Source organism: Chelon labrosus (genome assembly GCF_963514085.1).
Source record: "Chelon labrosus genome assembly, chromosome: 6".
NCBI lineage: Eukaryota > Metazoa > Chordata > Actinopteri > Mugiliformes > Mugilidae > Chelon > Chelon labrosus.
In genome coordinates this window covers 29,420,234-29,442,796 of record NC_140342.1, presented here as the reverse complement: position 1 = coordinate 29,442,796, position 22,563 = coordinate 29,420,234, and the positions used below count along the sequence as shown (strand labels likewise).

The 22,563-nt window shown below is 49.2% G+C and overlaps 3 protein-coding genes across 3 annotated transcripts in view; 1 reads left to right on the top strand and 2 right to left on the bottom strand.

Annotated features, from left to right (window-relative positions):
• rasal2 (RAS protein activator like 2) overlaps positions 1 to 6,030 on the bottom strand; it is a 48,245-nt gene extending 42,215 nt beyond the window's left edge. The window contains exon 1 of the mRNA XM_084546919.1: positions 5,645 to 6,030. Coding sequence (XP_084403045.1) covers positions 5,645 to 5,771 — 127 coding nt within the window. The 5' untranslated portion in view covers positions 5,772 to 6,030. The remainder of the gene's footprint in view (positions 1 to 5,644) is intronic.
• Positions 6,031 to 8,263: 2,233 nt separating this feature from the next.
• On the top strand, positions 8,264 to 10,490 carry LOC311489733 (uncharacterized protein). Its single transcript, XM_084546954.1, has 2 exons — positions 8,264 to 8,485; positions 9,165 to 10,490. Exons 1-2 carry the CDS (start codon positions 8,302 to 8,304, stop codon positions 10,154 to 10,156), a joined length of 1,176 nt encoding a protein of 391 aa, XP_084403080.1. The 5' UTR covers positions 8,264 to 8,301; the 3' UTR covers positions 10,157 to 10,490.
• Positions 10,491 to 11,265: 775 nt separating this feature from the next.
• Positions 11,266 to 22,563, bottom strand: part of lamc1 (laminin, gamma 1) — a 37,714-nt gene continuing 26,416 nt past the window's right edge. Inside the window, exons 4-28 of the mRNA XM_084546916.1 lie at positions 22,383 to 22,549; positions 21,485 to 21,673; positions 20,719 to 20,836; positions 20,395 to 20,493; positions 20,174 to 20,310; positions 19,971 to 20,093; positions 19,527 to 19,716; positions 19,158 to 19,270; positions 18,868 to 19,089; positions 18,480 to 18,668; positions 18,133 to 18,378; positions 17,821 to 17,974; positions 17,412 to 17,554; positions 17,154 to 17,332; positions 16,912 to 17,068; positions 16,083 to 16,288; positions 15,928 to 16,007; positions 15,689 to 15,826; positions 15,438 to 15,582; positions 15,205 to 15,354; positions 14,960 to 15,074; positions 14,401 to 14,600; positions 14,168 to 14,326; positions 13,996 to 14,095; positions 11,266 to 13,755 (exon numbers count right to left, since the gene is read on the bottom strand). Coding sequence (XP_084403042.1) covers positions 13,499 to 13,755; positions 13,996 to 14,095; positions 14,168 to 14,326; positions 14,401 to 14,600; positions 14,960 to 15,074; positions 15,205 to 15,354; positions 15,438 to 15,582; positions 15,689 to 15,826; positions 15,928 to 16,007; positions 16,083 to 16,288; positions 16,912 to 17,068; positions 17,154 to 17,332; positions 17,412 to 17,554; positions 17,821 to 17,974; positions 18,133 to 18,378; positions 18,480 to 18,668; positions 18,868 to 19,089; positions 19,158 to 19,270; positions 19,527 to 19,716; positions 19,971 to 20,093; positions 20,174 to 20,310; positions 20,395 to 20,493; positions 20,719 to 20,836; positions 21,485 to 21,673; positions 22,383 to 22,549 — 3,976 coding nt within the window. The 3' untranslated portion in view covers positions 11,266 to 13,498. The remainder of the gene's footprint in view (positions 13,756 to 13,995; positions 14,096 to 14,167; positions 14,327 to 14,400; positions 14,601 to 14,959; positions 15,075 to 15,204; positions 15,355 to 15,437; positions 15,583 to 15,688; positions 15,827 to 15,927; positions 16,008 to 16,082; positions 16,289 to 16,911; positions 17,069 to 17,153; positions 17,333 to 17,411; positions 17,555 to 17,820; positions 17,975 to 18,132; positions 18,379 to 18,479; positions 18,669 to 18,867; positions 19,090 to 19,157; positions 19,271 to 19,526; positions 19,717 to 19,970; positions 20,094 to 20,173; positions 20,311 to 20,394; positions 20,494 to 20,718; positions 20,837 to 21,484; positions 21,674 to 22,382; positions 22,550 to 22,563) is intronic.

Sequence of the window (22,563 nt, the reverse complement as noted above, 5' to 3'; positions counted from 1 at the left end):
CAAAAACACAACGTCCCGGCGATGCTGCTTCATCCGGCGCCTCTTTGTCCAGCTCTCATCTCCATCCTGCCGGAAACCAGGAGAAGACCCGGCAGCAGCAGCCTCCGGCTAAAAATAACTGGCAGCTATAAAGAGAGCCATAAATCAGCTGCTGGATGCCAACAGAGGGAGGGAGGGACAAGGCCCTCAGGAATCCTGCCTTAAGCTCCCAGGGGACCCGGCTGGGGGCCGAAGGCCGACCCTCGCTGGACAGACGTCCAGAAAACACAACAGGAAGTTTAAAATCAGAGGAGGCAACGTTTGAGGCAGCGCTTGAAGAACGTCCTCACGTGTCTCAAACACAGAGCTGTCAATCAGCTCAAATAATTCTTCTTCTTCTACAGTTTGTTGTTACAGCTTTTACTTCGACCACACTTCAGACTCTGCTTGCTTTCCACTCCATCTGGACTTCATTATCAGGTGAGTTTCAACCAATACAGAAACACAGTCAGAGACATTTACACTAATTCAGATGACTCTTCTGTCCATCACCACATTAAGCCCCGCCCACATGATCTGCTAGACCAGAGACTCCATAAAAACACTTTAAACATCCTCATCGTCCTCCTGCCTCGGTTTTCCAGTTGTTCGTCCCACTCCCTGACGCAGGGACACCTCTGGTTCTAGACTAACTTAGCTAGTGGCTGCTAAGCTAACTAGCACTTGGTCTGGATTTAACGCGTCTGGCTAACTATAGAAACGTTGGCGAGGTTGGTGCAAACATTAGTTAGCTCTCAAATTCTGTCCCAACAGCCGAAGTCAGCGTCAACTAAACTGCATCAACTCAGTGACTATTCTGACGAACACATCATCAAAAACACAAACATCTGAAGAGAATCTGACGACATCACCAGCGTCAGAATAATCCAAGACGAGGTGATTTGGGATTAAAAGCTCCTCTACAGACACTGAACGCACCCTGGGATCATTCCAGGGTCAAGACTTTTAATCTTCTTTCACATACTTAGAAAGTCCTGAAAATGATGTCGACTGCAGCTACAACAGGGAAGCGTGAGGTCTGAAGCACGAAGAGGAACAAACAGTTCCCCTGAAGGATCCCCCCCCCCCCCCCCCCACCACCACCACCACCACCACACACGCTTGTTTTCATGTTCACAGTTCAGACGACAGCAGACCATCATCTAATCCTGTTCACTTTTACAACTCTTTAATCTGCACCCGGGGCAGATCCACTTCTGCTCTGTAGTTACAGCTTCCATCAGTGTGTTTACACTTACTGCAGTAATCTAATTACTTCCTACTGACCTCCTGACACAACATGAAAACCGAAGAAGAAGAAGAAGAAAAAGAAACAGGAAGCTGGTGTTTGAGGTGAATTTTAACTCTTCACAGATGATTTGACAAACTTTACAAATGCTCAGTTTCATGCTGAATTTTTATAATTGTATAAAGATGTTTAAATCAACATTAGGACTGAAAAAAAATGTATTTTTCAACAATTAACAGCTAAATAATAAAGTTTTATTCAAACATAATCGTGCCAGATCAAAGCGTCTATAGAGGAAGATTCAACTTTTACCAAATTAAACAATTCGACCAAAGTTCAGATTAAAAAAGATCATTTTCACCTCCATGCTGTGATGCTAACCGCTGCTAACCGCTGCTAACCGCTGCTAATGATTGTTCACGTAAATCTTCCTGGCTCTACATGAAGCAAACTGCTGGGAAGCAGCGCTGACATGCTAGCCATTAGCATCACCGTTAGCATCTGCTCTGGAGTCTCTGTTGACTAATTGTCTCAAAAACCAACTGATGAGGACACAACGTCGTGTCCCAGGCTCTGACCTCTAACCAGCCATCAGACTAGACTGGAATAGTCCAGGTACTGATTGTATGGGGGGCGGTTTTGGTGGTGGCCGCTATGAATGGAGATGAACGCTGAGATATTTATGCAAACAGACGTACTGATGGGTTTACGGTGTTTTCTTTTCAAACGGAAGACGACGAAGATTTTGACTTCCAACCAGTTGTCGTCCATCAGCTAGCATGCTAGCAGGGTTAGCCTCTACAGCTGCAGACGCTGAACGCTCCCTTCATCCACCGACGGTTCAATAAAGTTCACTAAAACAAGATTGTATTTGCTTTTTGCCTCTACTGTAAACGCTGGGAACAGCTGATCACCTTGAACGCCAAACAAATAAAACGTCTTCATCCCATGAGGAACCTCCTCCTGTGTTTTTCCACCGCGTGTCCTCAAATAGACAGCAGCTTATTTTTGTCCAGAGGAGCTGGACCCTTGTTTTGTTTTAGAAGGGAAATCCTGTCTCAACACCCCCCCGTCCCCTCCCCGTCCCCTCCATCCTGATAACGGCCGGCGCTGTGAGGAACTTTCCATTTCCTCCTCCCATCAGCCTCCATTGTCCTGAAGATGTCCACCGACACCAGAGCTGCTCAGACCTCCAGACAAACGAGCAGATAAACCAAAGCCTCAGTGTCTGGTGGAGGCGTCCTGCTCAGTCGGCTCCACGCCATCAAACACGTCTCTTTACAACATCAGGCTTTTCCACGACTCATCTCTGTGTTGGAAGGTTTCCCAGAGATTAATCAAAGTCCAGCAGCAGCTTCCAGAAACTCTTTCAGCTCCAATAAAGTCAGTGTTTGTGAATCATTACGGCTTCAGACCTCCTTCTGTTCAGAGACAGGTCACGGTGGCAGCAGCTCCTCAGACTTTAACCTGAAGGACACACCGTCCACCAACCTGAAGGACACACCGTCCACCAACCTGAAGACACACCGTCCACCAACCTGAAGGACACACCGTCCACCAACCTGAAGGACACACACCGTCCACCAACCTGAAGGACACACCGTCCACCAAACCTGAAGGACACACACCGTCCACCAACCTGAAGGACACACCGTCCACCAACCTGAAGACACACCGTCCACCAACCTGAAGACACACCGTCCACCAACCTGAAGGACACACACCGTCCACCAACCTGAAGGACACACCGTCCACCAACCTGAAGACACACCGTCCACCAACCTGAAGGACACACCGTCCACCAACCTGAAGGACACACACCGTCCACCAACCTGAAGGACACACACCGTCCACCAACCTGAAGGACACACCGTCCACCAACCTGAAGGACACACCGTCCACCAAACTCAACAGCTCCTCCAATGAAAAAACGAGTTCAGTCTGGACCAAAAGCTAGTTAGCTACAGATGCTAAGCTAGCCTAGAACCCTATCTGGAAGGAAACAGCTGGAAATGAGGCGGCAGTAGTTTATTTTGTTGAAACCCTCCAGATCTGAGTGGTTTTTTTTGTGAGGTGATATATTTTTAGTTTCTTTGCTCCATGAGGTTAATCAGGATTTATAATCTAACTGTGATATCTCTACATAAATCAGACTGGTTCAAACAGTCAGCAGTGATACGCAGCCCTGGCTGGAAAAATAATAAATATGATCAAATAATTAATTAATCGTCACAGAGCTCTGAACTCAGGTCAGTTTCAAGTTTACGGAACGAAAACAGAAGTTAGTGCAACTATGACAAAAGAAGACGTTGACCAACCACATGTTAGTAAACTACAGCAGTGGCAATAAGGTTAATAAATGACGGCAGGGGAACTTCCCCAGGCGACTTTAAACTTATTTAAATATTTAAATCTAATATTCAGACGTCTGGTTTTCATCCCAGAGGTAACCCTCCTCTCTCCAGGAGGAACCTTGGGTGTGAATTGGTCGGAAGACGACAAACTCCCACGGTCCCCGTCCAATATGGAGGCTGGTCGTCTCAGCGGCCCGTCGGCCCGTCGGTGGACCAGCGTTAACGTTCAGACTCAGGATTAATTAGAACCAGGGAGAAGTCGTCACGTTCTCCTGCTGCAGATTAATCCGTCAGAAGGTGAAATTATACAACATATGTTCTCATGATGGTCTGAGCCGACCGGGGGGGGCGGGGGGGGGCAGCTCTAATAGGATTACAACCAGCAGCCTTTCTCTGGACGCCCATGCTTTCTATGAGCCGATGGATTAAAACCACAGGAAGACCTCCAACCTGGACGACAAGAGGCTCTGTCTGAACAACGTCCAGGAAACAGGGAGAGTTGGAATCAATTAAAAACTCTGCTTCAGTTAATTAAAGTAATATTTGACTAATATGATATAAAACGTCTCAAACTATCCTCTAATCTAATGAAATAACCTGGTTTATAATTCATTTATCACTGGAGGAACAATTAAACAACATGAAGATACGAGCAGCTGTTTGTTAGCTTAGCTTCCCTGTTAGCTTAGCTTCCCTGTTAGCTTAGCTTCCCTGTTAGCTTAGCTTCCCTGTTAGCTTAGCTTCCCTGTTAGCCCTGGCACATACTTCCTGTCTGACCTGAAGGCAGCACGTCGATGCCAGAGCCAGAGTCCTGCCGCGTGAGATCACCGGCACAAACGGGCTGCTGACATCAGGCTCTGCCAACGCTGGGGGGGAGGGAGGAGGGGGGAGGGAGGAGGAGGGCAGAGCAAACATCCTGAAACAGTCCTGCTTCCACGGAAACCAGCGCTGCGTTCAGGGCACGTGGGAACAAACGCTGCTTGTCAGTGACTGAGATAAAATAAATGAATGAAACTGGCAGAGACACGTCACCATGACGACCATGACGTCACATCCTAACGATTAATAATCTGGACGATCATCTATTAGTAATCACAGACGTCTGAGCTCAAGACTGTCTGACCAGGATGTTGAGGAAACTTGAGCTGGACGCAACGAGCAACTAGCAACGAGCAACTAGCAACTAGCAACTAGCAACTAGCAACTAGGAACTAGGAACTAGGAACGATGACGTTGACCAATCACAGGAGAGAAAACGACGGCAGGAGACCAGACGTCCACCTGGTAACTCATCCTCTACTGTAGGAGCCGTCACGACCTCCATCAGTGATTCAGTGGCCACTTCATTAGGAACACTCCAGCTTTAGTCCCTGATAACTTTATAACTGAGAGACGTTGGTTTAAACATGTTTTCATTCAGTAGCTCTCCTGAACTGACGCGTGTTCCTAATGTTTTGACCCAGCAGTCAGAGGGCTAGACGAAATAACAGAAACACTTCAGTTTAACAGCACCACCATGATCTACGTCAGCTCTACATGAGTTCACTGGTGTACCTAATGAAGTGGACACTCGGTGTATGTTAGAGGTTTCTAATTGACTCTCCAGGAAGTAGACACCTCTCTTTACCTCACCTATAGAGGTGATCTATTTGAATGTGTCTGTTCTTTATAAATGTTTTAAATGAATCAGAAATGACGCTTTAATGAATTAAACAGTTAATAACTACCTGTTATTAAATTAAACCAGCCTTTAAACATCAGGTTTTAATTAAGAGGCAGGTTAATGAGCACCTTCAGGTCACATTAATGACCCTGTCCAGGTCTGCTGACCCCTGACCCCTGACCCCAGACACACCGACCTGCCTCAGCACCCTCTCCCCGCCTGTGGCCGCCATGACCTCGGCCTGGGCTCCGTCTACCTGCCGCTGTCCTACCTGATGACCCGCGCGCTGGGAGCAGAGACTCTCTTTAGTTTGTTTATAAATGTGTTTGTGTTGTTTTGTTTTGTTTTTATAAATCTTACCGTAAACCCGGAGCCACCCCTGCTGCTGGGACACCGTGTCCACCAGGATCCGGTCCAGCAGCGGATCCAGGAGGCTCAGTCCTCCGTGGAGAGACTCCACGTCGCCTGCCACCGAGTCCGTCTCCATGCCCCCCCACCCCCAGAAAACTTACTCTCTCTAAAAGAAGTGACTGTTAACGACGGAACCGCGACTTTAAGAGTTTAAGCGACAGGAGGAGGCGGTAAAGTCCAGATATAATCCGTCCTGGGACAGTTCTGTCGCTTCGGCCGTCCGGTGGCTCCTAGCTAGCCGTTAGCCGCGGCGGCAGCAGCCGGCGGCGGTCCGGTAGCCCGGCTGGCTCCCCCTCATGGTTCCCCGGCTCGGGTTCGCTCCAGCGGGCTTCAACTTCCACCAGACCGGCGTCAGGGACAAGCTGGGTCCTGGTCCCCGTCCTGGGCCGAACACGTCCGGGCGGACCCCGCTGTTAGACGCCGTGTGAGCCGCTGGAGGTGGTCGGTCGGTCGGTCGGTGCGTCTACCGGCGGGTCGCCGCTCTCTGCCGCTCTCTGCCGCTGCCGCCGCTCACCGTCCACTCTGACGAGCCAGGCACGAGCCTGACCGGGGCGCGCTCCTGACACGGGGGCGCGCGCAGTGAGATGAAGTCAGATTTGCTCTATTTTATTTGTTTTACTGGATCTTTACTTTTATTTTCTCTTTATTTTTACTTGTTGTTCTCAGCAGTGTTTATTACTGAGCTACCGGACTCAGCTCAGACTGGCTCTCTGAGAAACAACTCACACTAATGTTTATTAATTAAATACAGACTCACACAGACCAGAGACACTTCAGTCTGATCCACATTAACAGCTTTAACAGGTGTCTGTTCATGTTTACTACACATGAAAGAAGTAATGTGACTCTGAGTCTGAGATGAGATAAGATGATGAGATAAGACTTGTCAGGGCTCTACTTTCTCTTACTCTGCTTTGCTTTCAGATGCATATTAAATGTAATTATTAAACTACTGCTCCTGACACTCACACATATGTGAAGGTGAAAATTCAGAGCAATAAAATGTGAATGAACAGCTGTTAAATGAGCTCTGTGTCTGCAGCCATGACTGGATTTTTGGTTCACTATTTATAACCAAACACTTCACACATCTTTACTTAATAATTTATTTCCTGCTTCAACATCCAGAGTCTTTCTCCTGGGACCCCTGGTCTCCTGGGACCCTGGTCTCCTGGGGCCCCTGGTCTCCTGAGGCCCCTGGTCTCTTGAGGCCCCTGGTCTCAGGGCCCCTGGTCTCCTGGGACCCCTGGTCTCCTGGGGCCCCTGGTCTCAGGGCCCTTCCAGTCCTCCATGCTGCTGGTTGAACTTCTTCTGTCCTGATGTCTGCAGAGAGGAAACGCAGACAGCTCTCTGCCGCCCCCTGCTGGTCTCTGCGCCCACATGCAGCTCAGACTCTCACAGGTTGTTTCAGATTTATTTCTAACATTTTATTACAAACATGGCGACATGTAAATAATTATGAAGCTGCAAACCCATGTTGTTACTTTAAAAAACTATGATTGGTTCAATATGTGTATAGTTAGAGTGTCTATATAATAACAGAGTTAAAACAAAATCATTCTAATTAAGATAGATCCATAATGAGTTAATATCATTGAATTTGATTCTTTTGTGCCTTTTAGAAGTTTCGGGGTGTTAAATACAGTTTAAAATAATTCTATGGTTCTTTACTAATGAATCAATGAATAAAGACTGTTAATAAACTTATGATTAAACCATAACAGAGTCAGTTACTTGTGTTCTGCAGATCAGACCAGATGTTATGTTGGGGCTTTATCTATTGATGTATGTCAAGTTAATGGGTTTACATGAAACATTTAGTTTCAATATAATTTCCATATAGTCTGAGTCATCTAGAGCAAAGTTAAGTGTCAGTAAACCTTGTGTTTCTTTTATTTTGGCGGGTACAGGGATAGTTAGATATATAATTTAAGTTTTATGGCATTTATGTAGGATATACTTTTAGTTTTGCCTTTTGGGGTTGAAGGTTTTAATCAGACTAATAAAATGTATTTATTTTGTTATCCAACAAGTTAATCCTTTAAATTAACAGCATGGCCAGTTGTGATGAAAACACATACGTGAGGAAGGACTCTGTGTATTTTTAATTAAAAACAATAAATCAAATTATTGCTGTTACAGTAAGATTTAAAAAATAAAATATTTCCCTCAAATAATTTATTAAAAAGTATGTTTATATTTATCTTCTACCCGGTTTTAATTTAGAGGAAATCTCCACCTGAAACCTAAATCCATGAACATAGATTTATTTTATACACATTCAGCTAAAAGTAAACTTGATCAACAAAATATATATTATCTTTATGGATCGTTCTGCAAAACCAAATATATTTACTTAATATACTATTTTATTATTATTTAATTATTATTATTACTTTCACAAATAAATTACGTATTTATTTATGTATTTAATTTATTTCCTTCACTCGCCTCCATAGCAACAGATTTTAAATGTTTTTGTTTCTTTTATGTCGCTCTTCGAGCCCAGCTTCCGTCGCCTGTTGATGACGTAGGAGCGGTGCGCCGCGGAGGACTCGTCTGTTTGTTTACTTCCCGGCCGTGTTGGACTCTTCTCCCCGTCCAGGATGTCCAGTCTGCGGCTGCTGAGGACGCTGGTGACCGAGCGGCTGGCGGCGGCGGCGGAGGAGATCTTCGGGCTGGTGGAGCGCGTGATGGCGGAGCACGAGGAGGAGCTGAACCGGAAGTACGGACCGGTCCAAACGAAGCGGAACCCGGCCAGAGAGGCTCCGCAGAGCCCCGCTGACTCAGGTCCGGTCCAGCATGACCCGAGACTGGTTTCTATTTTATTCTTTATTTGGAGGTTAATTAATGTTTTTTCTTATGTGTTAATTAATTTTATCCAGTTCTTAATGATGCTTCCTTCAAAATAAAACACCTTAAAGGACCAGTTTGTTTTCTTTTAAAGGATATGTATATTTATTTATATTAACAGATGAGTTAATAATCAGCTGTAGAGTTTTCATTCATTCACTCTGAGCATCCTCCTGCAGATATGCTAATACCTGGTGTTTAGCTGGTTGCAGTCTGTAGCGTCACCACTAGGGGGCACTAAGTTCTACACACCGGTCCTTTAAAGTCAGGATCAGATCCAAAGTCTCTGACGTGAAACAGAATCATCACATCAACAATATAGTTTATATTTATGATTTATTCAACTATGAAATGAAGTCACTTTTACAAACAGAAGTTATTATTTTAGATTGAACTGAATCAGACAAAGACTGTAGTTTTGGTGTTTGATGGAATGAGTAGGAAATAAGAACAATATAAAATATACAGAATAATATAAACTTTATCGATCCAGAAGGAATCCAGAGAGGACTGAGTCCAGACGTCTGTGTCCAGGGTCAGATCGCTGCTGACGTCCAGCTCTGGTCGGTCTTCTTTTCATTCTTGTTTCACTGAACCAGAATCTCGTCCTCTGCAGATGTGGAGCAGCTGGAGGAGGTTCACGTCATCAAGCAGGAGGAGGAGGAGACGTGGATCGCTCCTCTGGACGCCGAGCTGGACGCCGAGCTGGACGCCAGAGACATCAAGACCGAGGAGCTTAATGTCGGCCCTGAGGAGGCTCTGAAGGTGGAGTGGGAGGACGAAGACGTCTGGCCGAGCACTTCCTGTGAGAGGATGGATGCTCCTCCCCCTGCTCCTCCTCCTCCTCCTCCTCGTCTACTGCCAGACCTTCCTGCCTTCGCTCAGAGTGACGACGCCGTCGGCGCCTCCCGCTGCTGCAAAGTTTGCAAGATGATATTCCGCTACAGCCGCACCCTGATGAACCACGCCAAGCTCCACGGCGACGACGAGCTGTGCCTGTGCGGCGTGTGCGGCGAGCTGCAGCCTGACAAACACAACCTGCTGCTGCACCTGGACAAGCACATCAAGAGCCACGTCTGCAGGTTCTGCAGCAAAAGCTTCCGGCGGCTCGTGGAGCTGAAGGTGCACACGCGCAGCCACACCGGAGAGAAACCGTTCAGCTGCAGCGTGTGCGAGAAAGGCTTCAGCCGCAAGGGCAACATGGAGATCCACATGAGGACGCACACGGGGGAGAAGCCGTACCGCTGCGGCGTCTGTGGGAAGGGCTTCAAAATCACCTCGGCCATGGTCCGCCACTCCAGGACGCACTCCGGAGAGAAACCCTACAGCTGCCGCGTCTGCTTCAAAGGCTTCGCCTCCAGCTCGGACATGAAGATCCACCTGAGGACGCACACCGGAGAGAAGCCCTACGCCTGCCCCGTCTGTGGGAAGAGCTTCCCTCTCAGCACGCCGCTCAAATACCACATGAGGCACCACACGGAGGAGCGGCCGTTCTGCTGCAGCCACTGCAACCGCTGCTTCAGCGACGTCTACACGCTGCGACGGCACATGAAGATCCACTGCCAGATGACGCAGCCGGACTCGTCTGGTTACGACCAGCAGGACTGAGGAGCGAAGTCTGGAGTTACGTCTGTACACATGACGTTAAACCATGAACTGGTCATCTGTGTAAGGACGGAGAGCCACCAAGACATCTGTCCTGGTGTCTGTGGACCTGGTCGGGTCTACGGCGGCGGCAGTACGTTGTTGGCCGTTGTCTTTGTGGTCTGGACAAACTCTCCGTTAAAAAACAAGCTGAAACGACGTCTGGACTCGTTGGGTTTTCTGAAAGCTGAAGTTAGAAGAAGGTGGAGACATGACTCTGTCCATGTGTCCTGGAGCGTTTCATTCAAGTCCAATGTTTTTTAAAACGTGAAGTGAAATGATATTTAAATAAATAAAACAAAACTTAACATATCAGTTTGTTTTTTATCAGTTTAAAACCTTTGTGGAAGGTTATAACTTGTCAAAACATGAGGTACACTCAAGACTGAAAAGTCTGAAGTTAGATCCAGGTGGTGACTTTTTCTTTTTGGCCAGGGAGTGTGTAACTTGTGGTTTTTGTTTAAAGGGTCTACTTCAGGTTTCTATATCATGTCTTCTAGTTTCTCAGAACCCGTCGTCCAGACCTGGACTCTGCCTCTGAGGTGAGTTTGTGCTGAGGACACACCACGCAGCGACACAGCGGCTCCTGTAGTAACTTTTTATTATTCAAATGTTAAGGTTGGATTTACAGGCACGTGGGAACAAACAGGGTCGCTCAGGTCCTCACAGGATCACACACTAACACGGCGGCGTCCTGGCGGCTGTGCAGCCCACACGTCTCCGTCTACGAGGTTACGACACAAAATAAGTGGTACATTATAACTTAAAATACTGTTTATACATCACGTCTGTCTGGGCTGCACAGCCGGCGGAGCGTCCGTCTGGATGGAGGACGGTCTGGTCCGACGGTCCGGTCTGGTCGGACGCTGCGGTCGGACGCCGCGGTCGGACCGACGCTGTGATCTCTGTGGACGTCGACTCATCTGCAGCAGCTGCCAGCGGAGAACTTTGAAAACTTAAAGAGTCCGACGGCTTTTTGTCTCCGGATCAGTCTTTTCTGTTCAGGACCTGAGTTTTTAGTGAAACCCTGCTGCAGCGCTCAGCTCTTAGAAAATCAAACATGGGGACTGTGATTACAACCAAAACTTTATATTAAGGCACAAAACACTAATTAAAACCGACTGCAGCAACGTGTGACTGAGCTCCACTCAGAGAGGCGACAAAGACTCAGGATGATTTAACGCGTGAAAACCCAGAGAATCAATAAAACACAAAGGAAGTATCTGCGTCGCTATAAGGCAGCAGCACTGAGCCCTGTATACAAGCAGGCGTATTATAAGAACATACCACAGACGTTATCAGAGATATTTCTAGATATATTTGAGCCGGAGGTTTCAGTTGATTTGATTGTGATCGAACTCGTTGTGGCTGTTTCTTCACGGTGGTGGAGTGTTGTTGTTTTTTTTTTCTCGTTCTTCAAATCAGCCAGTCCTGAATCATTGAAGCATATATTTACACAAATAACAAAATCCTCACTCTATGTCAGAATAAAAAACATTCACACAAAAATATAACATTTGAAATAATTATTAGCACCAGTGTATCAGATAAAATTCTCGCTACGCAAAATGTACAAAGTTGCATAGTGTTGGATTTAGCCCGGAAAATAAAATAAAAATAATAGTGTTAACGTGTGGAGGAGGGGCGGGGGGGCAGATGATGAAATGTTTGTAGTGTTAAACAGCCTCGTAGTGTGAAACTTTATAATGTTCACAAGATAAAAACAAAGGAACAAGAATCAGACTCAGTCTCTCTCTGATCTCATCTGGTTTTCATCTCGACACAGAAAATTCTGTTAATACTAAAAACTTGTTTTATCTTGTGTCTCTTCTGTCCTCCTATTTATACTTTATATCACTTTAATCCACAAGATACGTAGCTCTTATGTAAATTGTTTGAAAACTATCCTAAGATCCTAATAACTCAACCACATCTACAGGACGCTGTGATCTTCAAGAAAGTATCTTGGACCCAAAAGCTCAAGATCCACATTTTCTTATGCTAACTAAACAAAATGGTATGTGCCCTCATAGATGGACTATATTTATCTTGTACCCAAAGACTCCAGAATCCAGAATCCCCCAAGAACAAGACACACAAGACAAGATCTGGATGTAAACACGATGCAGGAGACGCAGTTATTTTGAGGACATGATCTTAACCCAGATAAAGATCCATATTTTACCAGGGAACAAATCAAAAGACCAGATCTTGTATCTCGTAGTGGACGAGATCTGGGAACGTTGACAACAATCATATCTACAGGATGATCTACCGCAAAGACGGACTCTGTTTACCTGGTACCAAGAACAACTAGAACAAGCTGCTCTCACAAGACCAGATCTTAGGCCACATCTTGTTTCTTGCACAAGATCTCAACCCACGCTCCACGTCTCCTGGCAGCACTGATGCCTAACGACTAACTCTTAATCGTATCTACAGGACGATCTACCAACGAGGCGTGAGGCCACAAAGACCGACTTCCTGCATCTAGTAGTCAGCAAGAAACTATCATGTGCCCAACAACCTCTAAAATCCCAGCCCAGGCTGAGGATCCACATCCAACACATACAAGATGGTGTCTTGATAAAAACACGATATTCTGTGGATGTGATCAGAACTTGAGAGATGCAGACTTGTTTCCAGGGTTTTTATCTTGTGAACACAGGTTGTTGTTGTTGTTGTTGTTAAACTTTTTAAGGAGGCTACGTGTTCGGCAGCAGAGCTTCCTCAACCGGTCGTAGAAAACAGAAGTAAAACACTTTCCCCTGGCGTTTGTGTCAGACGCGTAGCTTTGGAGCAAACGAGAGAGGATTCCTTCACTGTGGTTTATGAAAATGTGGCTGGTTTGGAAATGACGGGCGGCCCAGACGGAGGCCGCACATTCAGCTAGCTTGTGTCCCGAGGCATGATGGGTAATGGCCGGTGGCTCTCTGAGGCGCGAGGTTTCCTCCCGCGGAGCAGACGGCTGCAGTCACGTCGGGTTTGTGGTTCTGGTTTCCTCCGAGGATCTTCGACCTCGGTACGGCTTCTCTACGCCGCTTAGTCCGTTCTACCGAAACCACGTTGCTGCGTGTCGACAAAAACCTAAAGACAAAACAAACACAGCTGCTTTTCGTTGAAAACCGTGGCTTAAAAATCTTGGCTTCTGTCTCGTAAAAGAAAAAAAACAAAAACAAAGACGAGAATCTGAAAACAAAACAAAAGTTTAAAAAACTGTTTTGGTAAAAGTCGGCATGGCTGCCGGAGTGTTAGACGTAAGTGGGGGAGTGTTGGAGGAGGGATGGAGGCGGCGGGTGGGCGGGGTTAAGGCCGCTCCAGGGACGCCGTGTTGAAACAGCCTTCAGGTAACGTGTTCTTGATGTCGTTGAGGTTGGCGATGTCGGCGCGGATCTCGATGATCTGCCGCTCGTAGTCTCTGATCATGTCCTCCTGGGTCTGCGCCACGTCGTTCAGCTCCGCCAGCTTCTTGTCCAGGTCGCTGGCGGCCATCTTGTCCTTGGCCCTCTTCAGCGACTCGTTGATCTGGTTCAGTTTGCTCAGGTCCACCTTGTCGATGTTTCCTAGAGGAGAAAACACAGAGATGAGAATATCTGGTGTTGATGCAAACAGAAAGAACAACTAATTCAGTCTTTACAGCAAATACTGATTAACTCTTCCTCAACTCATGTACGTTCTCAAAAGATCTTCTACTTCTAGTTTCCGTGTTATCGTAGCAGCGTGAGGATCACGACAGTAAACTGACGTCTGAAGATGTCGCTCTTGTAAAACCGTCTGGTACAAACTGTTCCTCCAGTTCTTACCGAGCTGATCCATCAGAGAGTTGATGATCTTCAGCACCGTCTTCACCGTGTTCTTGGCCTTGCGAGCGTTGTCCTCCGCCTCCTTCGCGTTGTCCGACGCCTGCAGGACAGAGAAGAAGAGTTCACCAGTGTTTCACCTGAGGAAAGAAGAAGCTCAAGAACCGGGTCGTACCATTCCAGCCATCATCATGTCCTGGTCAGCCTCGGCCTTCTTCTTGGCTAGTTCCTTCTCTGCAGCCGACAGCTGGTCCATCATGTTGTCCACCTCCTTCTCCAGCTTGGTGGTGTCATTGTAGGCCTTCTCTGCGTCCTCCTTGGTTTTGGCGGAGCCCTGCGAGGACACGGGTTCATTAACGGCGTCCAGGCTGAAACCAGGAAGTGACTGAAAGGTTTCTGCTGCTTTACCTTCTGCACGTTGCTGGCGATCTTCTCTGCCTCCTCCGCCTTCTCCTTGGCGTTCCGGGCGTCGGCAGCGGCGTTGCCAAGAGCCGCCTCAGCCTGTCTGGTCTTGTCGTTGGCGGCCATGATGGTGGCGTTGATGGCAGGGATCTTCTTCATGGCTTCCTCAGCGGCGGTCTTGTTGTCGTTGACTCTCCTGTCGAAGTCTGAAGGAAGTTAAAAAACTAAATGTTTAGAGGAATGAATTAGATAAAAAACAAGACAGGTAACAGGTAACAGTCAGGTAACAGGTAACAGGTAACAGTCTGGTAACAGGTAACAGGTAACAGGTAACAGTCTGGTAACAGGTAACAGGTAACAGGTAACAGTCTGGTAACAGGTAACAGGTAACAGTCTGGTAACAGGTAACAGGTAACAGGTAACGGACAGGTAACAGGTAACAGGTAACAGGTAACAGTCTGGTAACAGGTAACAGGTAACAGTCTGGTAACAGGTAACAGGTAACAGTCTGGTAACAGGTAACAGGTAACAGTCAGGTAACAGGTAACAGGTAACAGTCAGGTACCTCTCAGGTCGTCCAGGATATTCTCGGCCTCCTTGAACGTAGCCTGGCCTTTCTTGGCCGCCTCCTCAGCCAGAGCTTTAGCAGCGTCAGCTCGAGCCAACAGCTGATCAGCGGTCTGTCCAAGACAACGAGGAACGAGTTTAGATGTTCAGTCTGTCTCTTCAACATGTTTCTACTCAAAATCTATTTTCCTGGAAAACCAAGATCTCCAATGAGGTGGAAACTCCTCAGACTCCTCAACGTACCTGCTGCTCACTTTTGCCTTTCTCCAGCAGCTTGCGGACCTCCAGCTCTTTGGGCTTCAGGTCGTCTCGGAGGTCGTTGTACTCCTTCTCCGTCTTATCGATCAGCTTGTCGAGGTCCGACGCCTCCTTCTTGATCTTGTTGGCGTCATCCTGAAAACAGACAAAGATTATTCGATCCTGTTCCCTCTGTTGATCCTTCGACGTGTGATGGCGATGGTGGTGGCAGCGCTCACCTCCAGAGCCTTGGTGTCGACCATCGGGAGGCTGGTCAGGTTGGCAAAGATCTTCAGAGCTTTGTTTCCTGCGTCCTCGGCATCGGACCGAACCTTGGTGGCCTGGTTCTCCAGATTCTTCGCCAGCTCCTTGGCCTCGTTGTACCTGAGCAGGATGAGACAGAAGGTCACAATCACAGTCCAAAAAAAAACTTCCAGTGATCAGAGCTTCCTGCAGCTTTAACTGTCAGTTGTGAAATAAGACGTCGTACTTCTTGTTGAGCTCATCGATCTCCTGGGTCGTCTTGCCTTCTCCGTCCAGAGTTTTCAGCAGCAGGTTGTACGCTTTGGTCGACGTGTCGTTGGCGTCTTTGGCGATCTTCTCGATCTGGTCGGCGTCCATCTTGTGCCTGCGGAGAGAAACCAGTCCATGAGGTTCACGTTGAGCCCGTTTCTAAAACTATGAAACGCTTCTGAGACGTTCTGATCGACTTGTGACCGTCAGTCTTACTTGTCCGCCAGCGTCCGAGCCTCCTCAGCCAGCACCGTCATGTTGTTGGGCTCTCCGGTGCCGCTGGACGGTTTGACGTCCTGTGGACGACATGGGCTCTGTTAGCGCGCTCTCGCCCTCCGTTAAGTTACCATGACGACGACCCGATCACTCACCACTTTGCTGATGGCGTCCTTGGCCTTGTCCAGCTCCTGTCGTGCTCGGTCGATCAGGTCCTCGGCGTCTCGGACTCGGCCGCGGGCTCGGTCGGCCTGGGTGCCGGTGTTGTCCACCGTGGTCCGGATGCTCTGCAGTCGGTTCCACTGGACGGTCAGGGTGTTGTTGATGGAGTTCAGGCGGTCCAGAAGGCCTCTGTCCACATCTGCAGGGTCAAAGGTCACACAGCTGGAGTCAGAGGGGGTTCTCAGCCGTCCAGGTTCATCCAGAGAAACAAAGACGTCTGGACTTGCTGAGTTTCTTGAAGACATTTTGTAACTCAAAGTCCAGACGTCTTTGTTCCATCGGGTTTTTTTGTTCGGTGCACGACGTGATGCAGGTTTACGTCGGTATTTCATGCTTCCTCTACGTTTATTTGACTTTTTAGCTGCTTTTCAGATTTCAACCAAGAGACTGTTAGGATTCAGCCTCATGACGCTGTGGATGCTCTGGTTTCTGATGAGTTTAGTTGGTTGCAGTCTGTAACATCACCACTAGGGGGCTCTAAGTTCTACACCCTGGTCCTTTAAAGGTCAAAATTCAGATCCAACTCTTAAATCATCACGTTAATAATGTAGTTATTATTATTTTATTATTTTAGATTGAACATTATTATAACTAATCAATCATCTGGAAAGTTCTCCAACCAATCAGACTGGTCACGCCCGAACGATCTGATTGGCTGGAGCAGAATCAGTTCCCAGCAGAGAGATAAACTTTACGACACAAATATTTTTTGAGCTGGGGAAGTTCAGGTTGACCTCCAGCCGGTTCCAGACCCGTTGTTACCTTTGCTGGTCTGCGCCTCCTCCAGCAGCTCCATGATGGCCCTCTCCGCCTCCTTCAGACGATCCTCGAAGGCCTTATCGCTGACGGTGTCCTGACCCGAGCCGAGGTTATCGATCAGAGTCTGCAGGTCGTGGAGCTTCTGCCTCTGCTGGTTCACCTGGACACACAAACAAACCTTGATTTCATCTGCGAAGGACATAACTGAGGGGACGGGACGGTCCTCGGCATGCGGGCGTCCTCACCTTGTCTCGGACCAGCCCGTAGCAGGAGGGACACTGCTGGCAGCCCGGCGCCGAGCGGTTGTAGAAGTAATTCTCCTCACACATGTCGCAGCGAGCTCCGACGAAGCCGGGCCGACACTCGCAGCGACCGTCCTCCTTACACTGACCCGACTGGGAGCCTTCAGGGTCACAGTCACAGGCTGCAGAGGGAGAGCAGTTTAGTCCAAGACCTTTAAAAACAGCTTCACTACGAATAAAACTCCTCAGAGACGTCCTCACGTTTGCATCCAGACGAGCTGAAGCCGAAGAAGTTGACCTCACAGCGGTCGCAGAGCCGGCCGGTGACGCCGGGCTGACACTCACACTGTCCCGAGGCGATGTCACACTGACCGTTAGTAGAGCCGATGGGATTACAGTTACACCTGTCAGGACACAACGAATCACAAATACATACATCAGATAATCAGACAGCCTCAGGTCCAGGTCCATGAGCCGGGTTAGGTCCAGCTGAGAGATGCTTCACACACCTGGACAGGTGTGTTTAAAGGCTGATCTTTAAGAGACATCAGCAGAAACCACCAGACACTCTGAGGTATGAACCTACGATAATAGTTTCCATTCTTTCTTCCTTTCACAGCCGCCGTAAACATTTATGTTAAGAGACAAGTTGAGTGAGAGACGAACTAACCGCTCGCAGCCGTTGCTGCTCTGCAGGTTGAAGAAGCCGGCCTCACAGGCGCTGCAGTCACGCTCGGCCACGTTGGGAAGACACTGACACTGACCGATGCCCTGAGAACAGCTGGTCTGTCGGCCCACCGTACCCAGAGGAGAGCAGGAGCAGGCTGAGGAGGAGGAGGAGGAGGAGGAAGAGCAGGAGGAGGAGGAGGAGCAGGAGGAAGCACAGTCAGAAACAGCCTGATGCAAATATCTTTAGCTGCTAACCCAGAGCAGTAAATGTGATCATCATCATCATCATCATCATCGGTCAGCCTCCTCTTACGTTTGCACTTGTCGGCGGGGTTGGTTGCCAGGGCGTTGCCATAGAAACCCTCCTTGCAGCGGTCGCAGAAGAAGCCGTCTGTGTTGTAGATGCACTTGAGGCACTCGCCGGTCTCGCGGTTGCAGTTGCCGACGGCGTTGGGGTCGATGTTGTCGCTGCACTTGCAGGCCCGGCAGGCTCGGGGGGCCCCGTTCTGTCCCAGGGGGTCCCCGAAGAAACCGTCGTCACAGAGCTCGCAGCGCTTGCCTGCGGGACAGGTGAGGTGGTTACCATCGGTTACCTGGAGGCAGGAAACCTCCGCAGACTGCATCTGGAGGAGGTCCAGAGGTGGACGGACGGGGACGTACCTGTGGTTCCAGCGGGACAGTTGGTGCACACCACCTCTCTGGTTCTGGGGACGACGGCGCAGGTGGCGCCGGACGGACAGGGACATGGCTGACAGTCCGCCGACGACCCTGCTGAGGCGTCGCCGTAGAAACCGTCCTTACAGCGCTCGCAGCTCAAGCCGGCGGTGTTGTCCCGACAGTCACACGCTCCTACAGGAGACAGAGACACCCAATGAGACTAGACCAGGTATTAGACCAGGTGTTAGACCAGGTACTAAACCAGGTACTAGAACCAATATTAGACCAGGTGTTAGACCCGGTGTTAGACCAGGTGTTAGACCAGGCATTAGACCAGGTGTTAGACCCGGTATCAGACCAGGTCTGTAATCAGCTGTTGAACCAGGGTTACCGGTGTCCGGGTTGCAGGCCTCGCTGTGTCCGTTGCAGTTGCAGGGTTCACAGGCGCTGAAGGCGGCGAGCTCGGGTCGGATGCGGCGGTATCCCACGGTGCACTGCTCACAGTGCTGCCCCTGGTAGCCCTGGGGACAGGTGCACTGCTCCACCCAGCGGGCCGGCACGCCTGGGCCCCGCCTCGCCGTCACCAAGGAGACATCGTCCAGGTAACCGGCGCCTGCAGAGAAGAGCGGTTAGCCAGTGACGCTACACGACGCGTGTGTCTGAGAGCGGCCGCCTACGTACTCCTCTCGCTGTAGGTGCCGCGGATCTTGATGGCCGTCAGGTTGTGGAGAAGCTTCTGGAAGTCAGAGTGACTGATGGCCGGTCTCCAGGGGTAGTCGGTGCTGTCATGGAGCCTGAAACACAAGATCAGGATTAACACCAAAAAAAAACAGGTTCAGATTAGCAGAGAAAAACCTGGACCAGATTAAACGTTTATCATTTTAACTGTAGATTAAGAGACGATCATTTGATTAAAACAGGTAAAAAACTAAATTATATCAGAGTTTAAATCCAGATGTTCAGATCATTTCCATCCCTTAATCCAGACCTAACCAGATTATCCAATCAGCTTCCTGATCCGAAGCCAGATCAGTTCCCGCCAGGCCTCACCTGAACACGTAGGGCTGCATGTTCTCGTTGGGGTAGGCGTTGCCCTGGGCGATGAGGGGGACGGCCACCCGCAGGTCCGCCCCCTCCAGAACCAGGTCCTCGGCCGACAGACGGGTATCCCGCCGGTCCACCCGGAAGTTGAGGGTCAGGTTCTGGCCGTAACTCAGCATGTGGTTCCCCAGGAACTTCTCTGTGACACAGAACACAAGACGAGGACAGATCGTCAGCAGGGACGTCCCGATCGGTACCTGGGACGATCCAGGTATTTTTAGAAAGATCGGATCGGTATCAGGTCTTCAGCTAAGAATGAGCTTTTTGTAGTTTGTTTTAGATCTACCACAAACAAAACCACGTCCCTGGAGCGTCAAAACGCCTTCGTCCTCTTGAAGAAGAAGAAGAGACCTGTAACAGGAAGTGGACCCCAGAGTTTAGGTGTGTTGGTACCTGGTGCTATGAAGTACATGGGGAAGTAGTCGTCTGAGATGAGGGACACTTCCTGTCCACTGGGGGACCACTGGACGGGGACGCCGGAGCCGTCACGCTGCTGAGCCGTCCACCTCTCGTCATCTGAAACAAACACACGGTCAGAACTGGACACCCGCTACAGCCGACGGGTCCAGGGGGGAGGGGGGAGGGGCTCAGGTTACCTCTGCTGAAGGTGGAGCTGATGGTGTGGACGCTGTAGCCTTCGGCGCTGTCGCACACCGACGAGTGCTGGAAGCAGAAGCAGGGGGTGCAGCCCTGAGGGTTGTTGGGGTCCAAGTTGAAGAAGCCGAGTTTACACCTGGAAACAGGAAGAAGACGACGTTTAGAGAGTCTCTACGGTTTAGGACGTCCTACATGAAGTGCTGCTCCTGCTCATCTGTACCTGTCACAGTTGAAGCCCTCCACGTTGTCTTTGCAGCGACACTGTCCCGTGTTGACGTCACACTCCTGAGTGCTGCCTGAGGGCGAGCAAGAGCACGGCCTGACGGGGAGAGAGAGGGTTATAGTTATTTACGACTTTAAATCATGGGACGTCCTGATGAAAGACCCAGACCACCATCAGAGACTGACTGAACCCTGGCAAATGAAGACTCTGAACAGGAGCCATGTCTTCCAGCAGAGGGCGCTCCTCCTCCTCCAGTCAGAGCAGATGAATGAATGAATGAATGAATGAATGAATGAATGAATGAAGGCCTATAGCTGGTACCTGCAGCCGGCCTCTGTCAGACTGTGGTACCCCGGCTGGCAGCGGTCACACTTGTCTCCGGTCACTCCTGGTTTACAGGCACAAACTCCTCTGTTGTCACACTGAGGAGACTGTGAGCCTGGGAACACACCATCATCATCATCATCATCATCACCATCATCACCATCAGCCTTTAAACATTACCCCACCGTTTAAACCACAGACTCCATTTCCTGTTTGTTCTCATGAATCAACGATGGTGAGTTCAGGGGTTTGTGGGAAACCTCAGCGTCTAGGGCCCCGTTCAGACCTTCAGTTAACATCCTCCTGAGTAATCTGATTACAGGTGGCCAGCTTTAAACACAGGTGTGATGGAACATATTCCTAGAGTTACCTCCTTCCTTCTCATAAATAAATCAGATCTTAACATGTGAGAGTCTTTCCATCTTGTTCCAACATCTGGATCATGTCTCCAAGGCAACCAGCAGCTGTTGATGGTTCTGATCCAGCGGTAGGTAGAGATCCATTAGAGACAGCAGCTGTGACCACATGATGGCGCTGCTGATTTACAGACACACTGTGTTCACCAGGTGTGAACTCAGGTGTGACTGGATGTTAATGGACGGTCTGAACGGGGCGTAACCTCGGTTCCTCGTCGACCTTTGATCTGAACTGTTCTCCATGGTTTGTATAAAATGATTAACTGAACCTCTGCAGCCTCCTCCCTCCTCCCTCCTCCTCCTCCCTCCTCCTCCTCCTCCCTCCTCCCTCCTCCTCTCTAACTCACCCACGGTGTTGCAGCTGCAGGCCAGGCAGCGGCTGCCGCTCTGGTCTCTGTAGTAGTTGTCCAGGCAGCGTTCACAGTTGGGACCGTCGGTGTTGTCGGCACAGTTCCTGCAGTGACCCCCGTGTCCCGTGGCTCGGTACAACTCAGCGTCAAAGTAACACTCGTAGCTCTTCCCGTTACAGTCGCAGGCTGAGAGATAGAGAGAGAGAGTTTCAGGTACACGTCTCATTAGAACTACAGCTCCCACAATCCCCCTGAGACTCTGATGACTGATGGTCTGGGATCAGTTGGAGGTCAGAGGTTAAAGGACGTCATCACACATCAGCTGGAAATATTTAAACCTGATTCATCAACAACTGGAGTCAGAGACGCAGCTACTGATACCGTGCTAAGCTAGCAGCACACCGACAGCGCTGTAAAGCGGTTCTCTCTGCAGTAAAACGGTTATATCTGGTTCTCTCTGCAGTAAAACGGTTATATCTGGTTCTCTCTGCAGTAAAGCGGTTATATCTGGTTCTCTCTGCAGTAAAGCGGTTCTCTCTGCAGTAAAGCGGTTCTCTCTGCTGTAAAGCGGTTCTCTCTGCAGTAAAGCGGTTCTCTCTGCTGTAAAGCGGTTCTCTCTGCCGTAAAGCGGTTCTCTCTGCCGTAAAGCGGTTCTCTCTGCAGTAAAGCGGTTCTTTCTGCCGTAAAGCGGTTCTCTCTGCTGTAAAGCGGTTCTATCTGCCGTAAAGCGGTTCTATCTGCCGTAAAGCTGTTCTCTCTGCCGTAAAGCGGTTCTCTCTGCTGTAAAGCGGTTCTCTCTGCAGTAAAGCGGTTCTCTCTGTTGTAAAGTGGTTCTCTCTGCAGTAAAGCGGTCCTCTCTGCTGTAAAGCGGTCAGTGAAGCAGCCGCTGACTTACGCAGACACTCGTTGGGGTTGTCGGCCGTCGCTCTCCTCCAGGGCCGGTCGTTGAAGAAGGGTTCGCAGACGTTGCAGTCGTCTCCCTCCGTGTTGTGTTTGCAGTTACACGTCAGCCGTCCTCCGCTGTTCTTCACACACTCGCTGGCGTGGCCGTTACACTTACACCTGACGGTGGAGGA

What these genes read in the sequence shown, in the direction of transcription:
- LOC311489733 (XM_084546954.1), top strand. Translation starts at nt 8,302, where the DNA reads ATGTCCAGTCTGCGGCTGCTGAGGACGCTGGTGACCGAGCGGCTGGCG. An exon ending in GCAGAGCCCCGCTGACTCAG is followed by an intron (nt 8,486 to 9,164) that starts GTCCGGTCCAGC and finishes CGTCCTCTGCAG; the next exon opens with ATGTGGAGCAGCTGGAGGAG.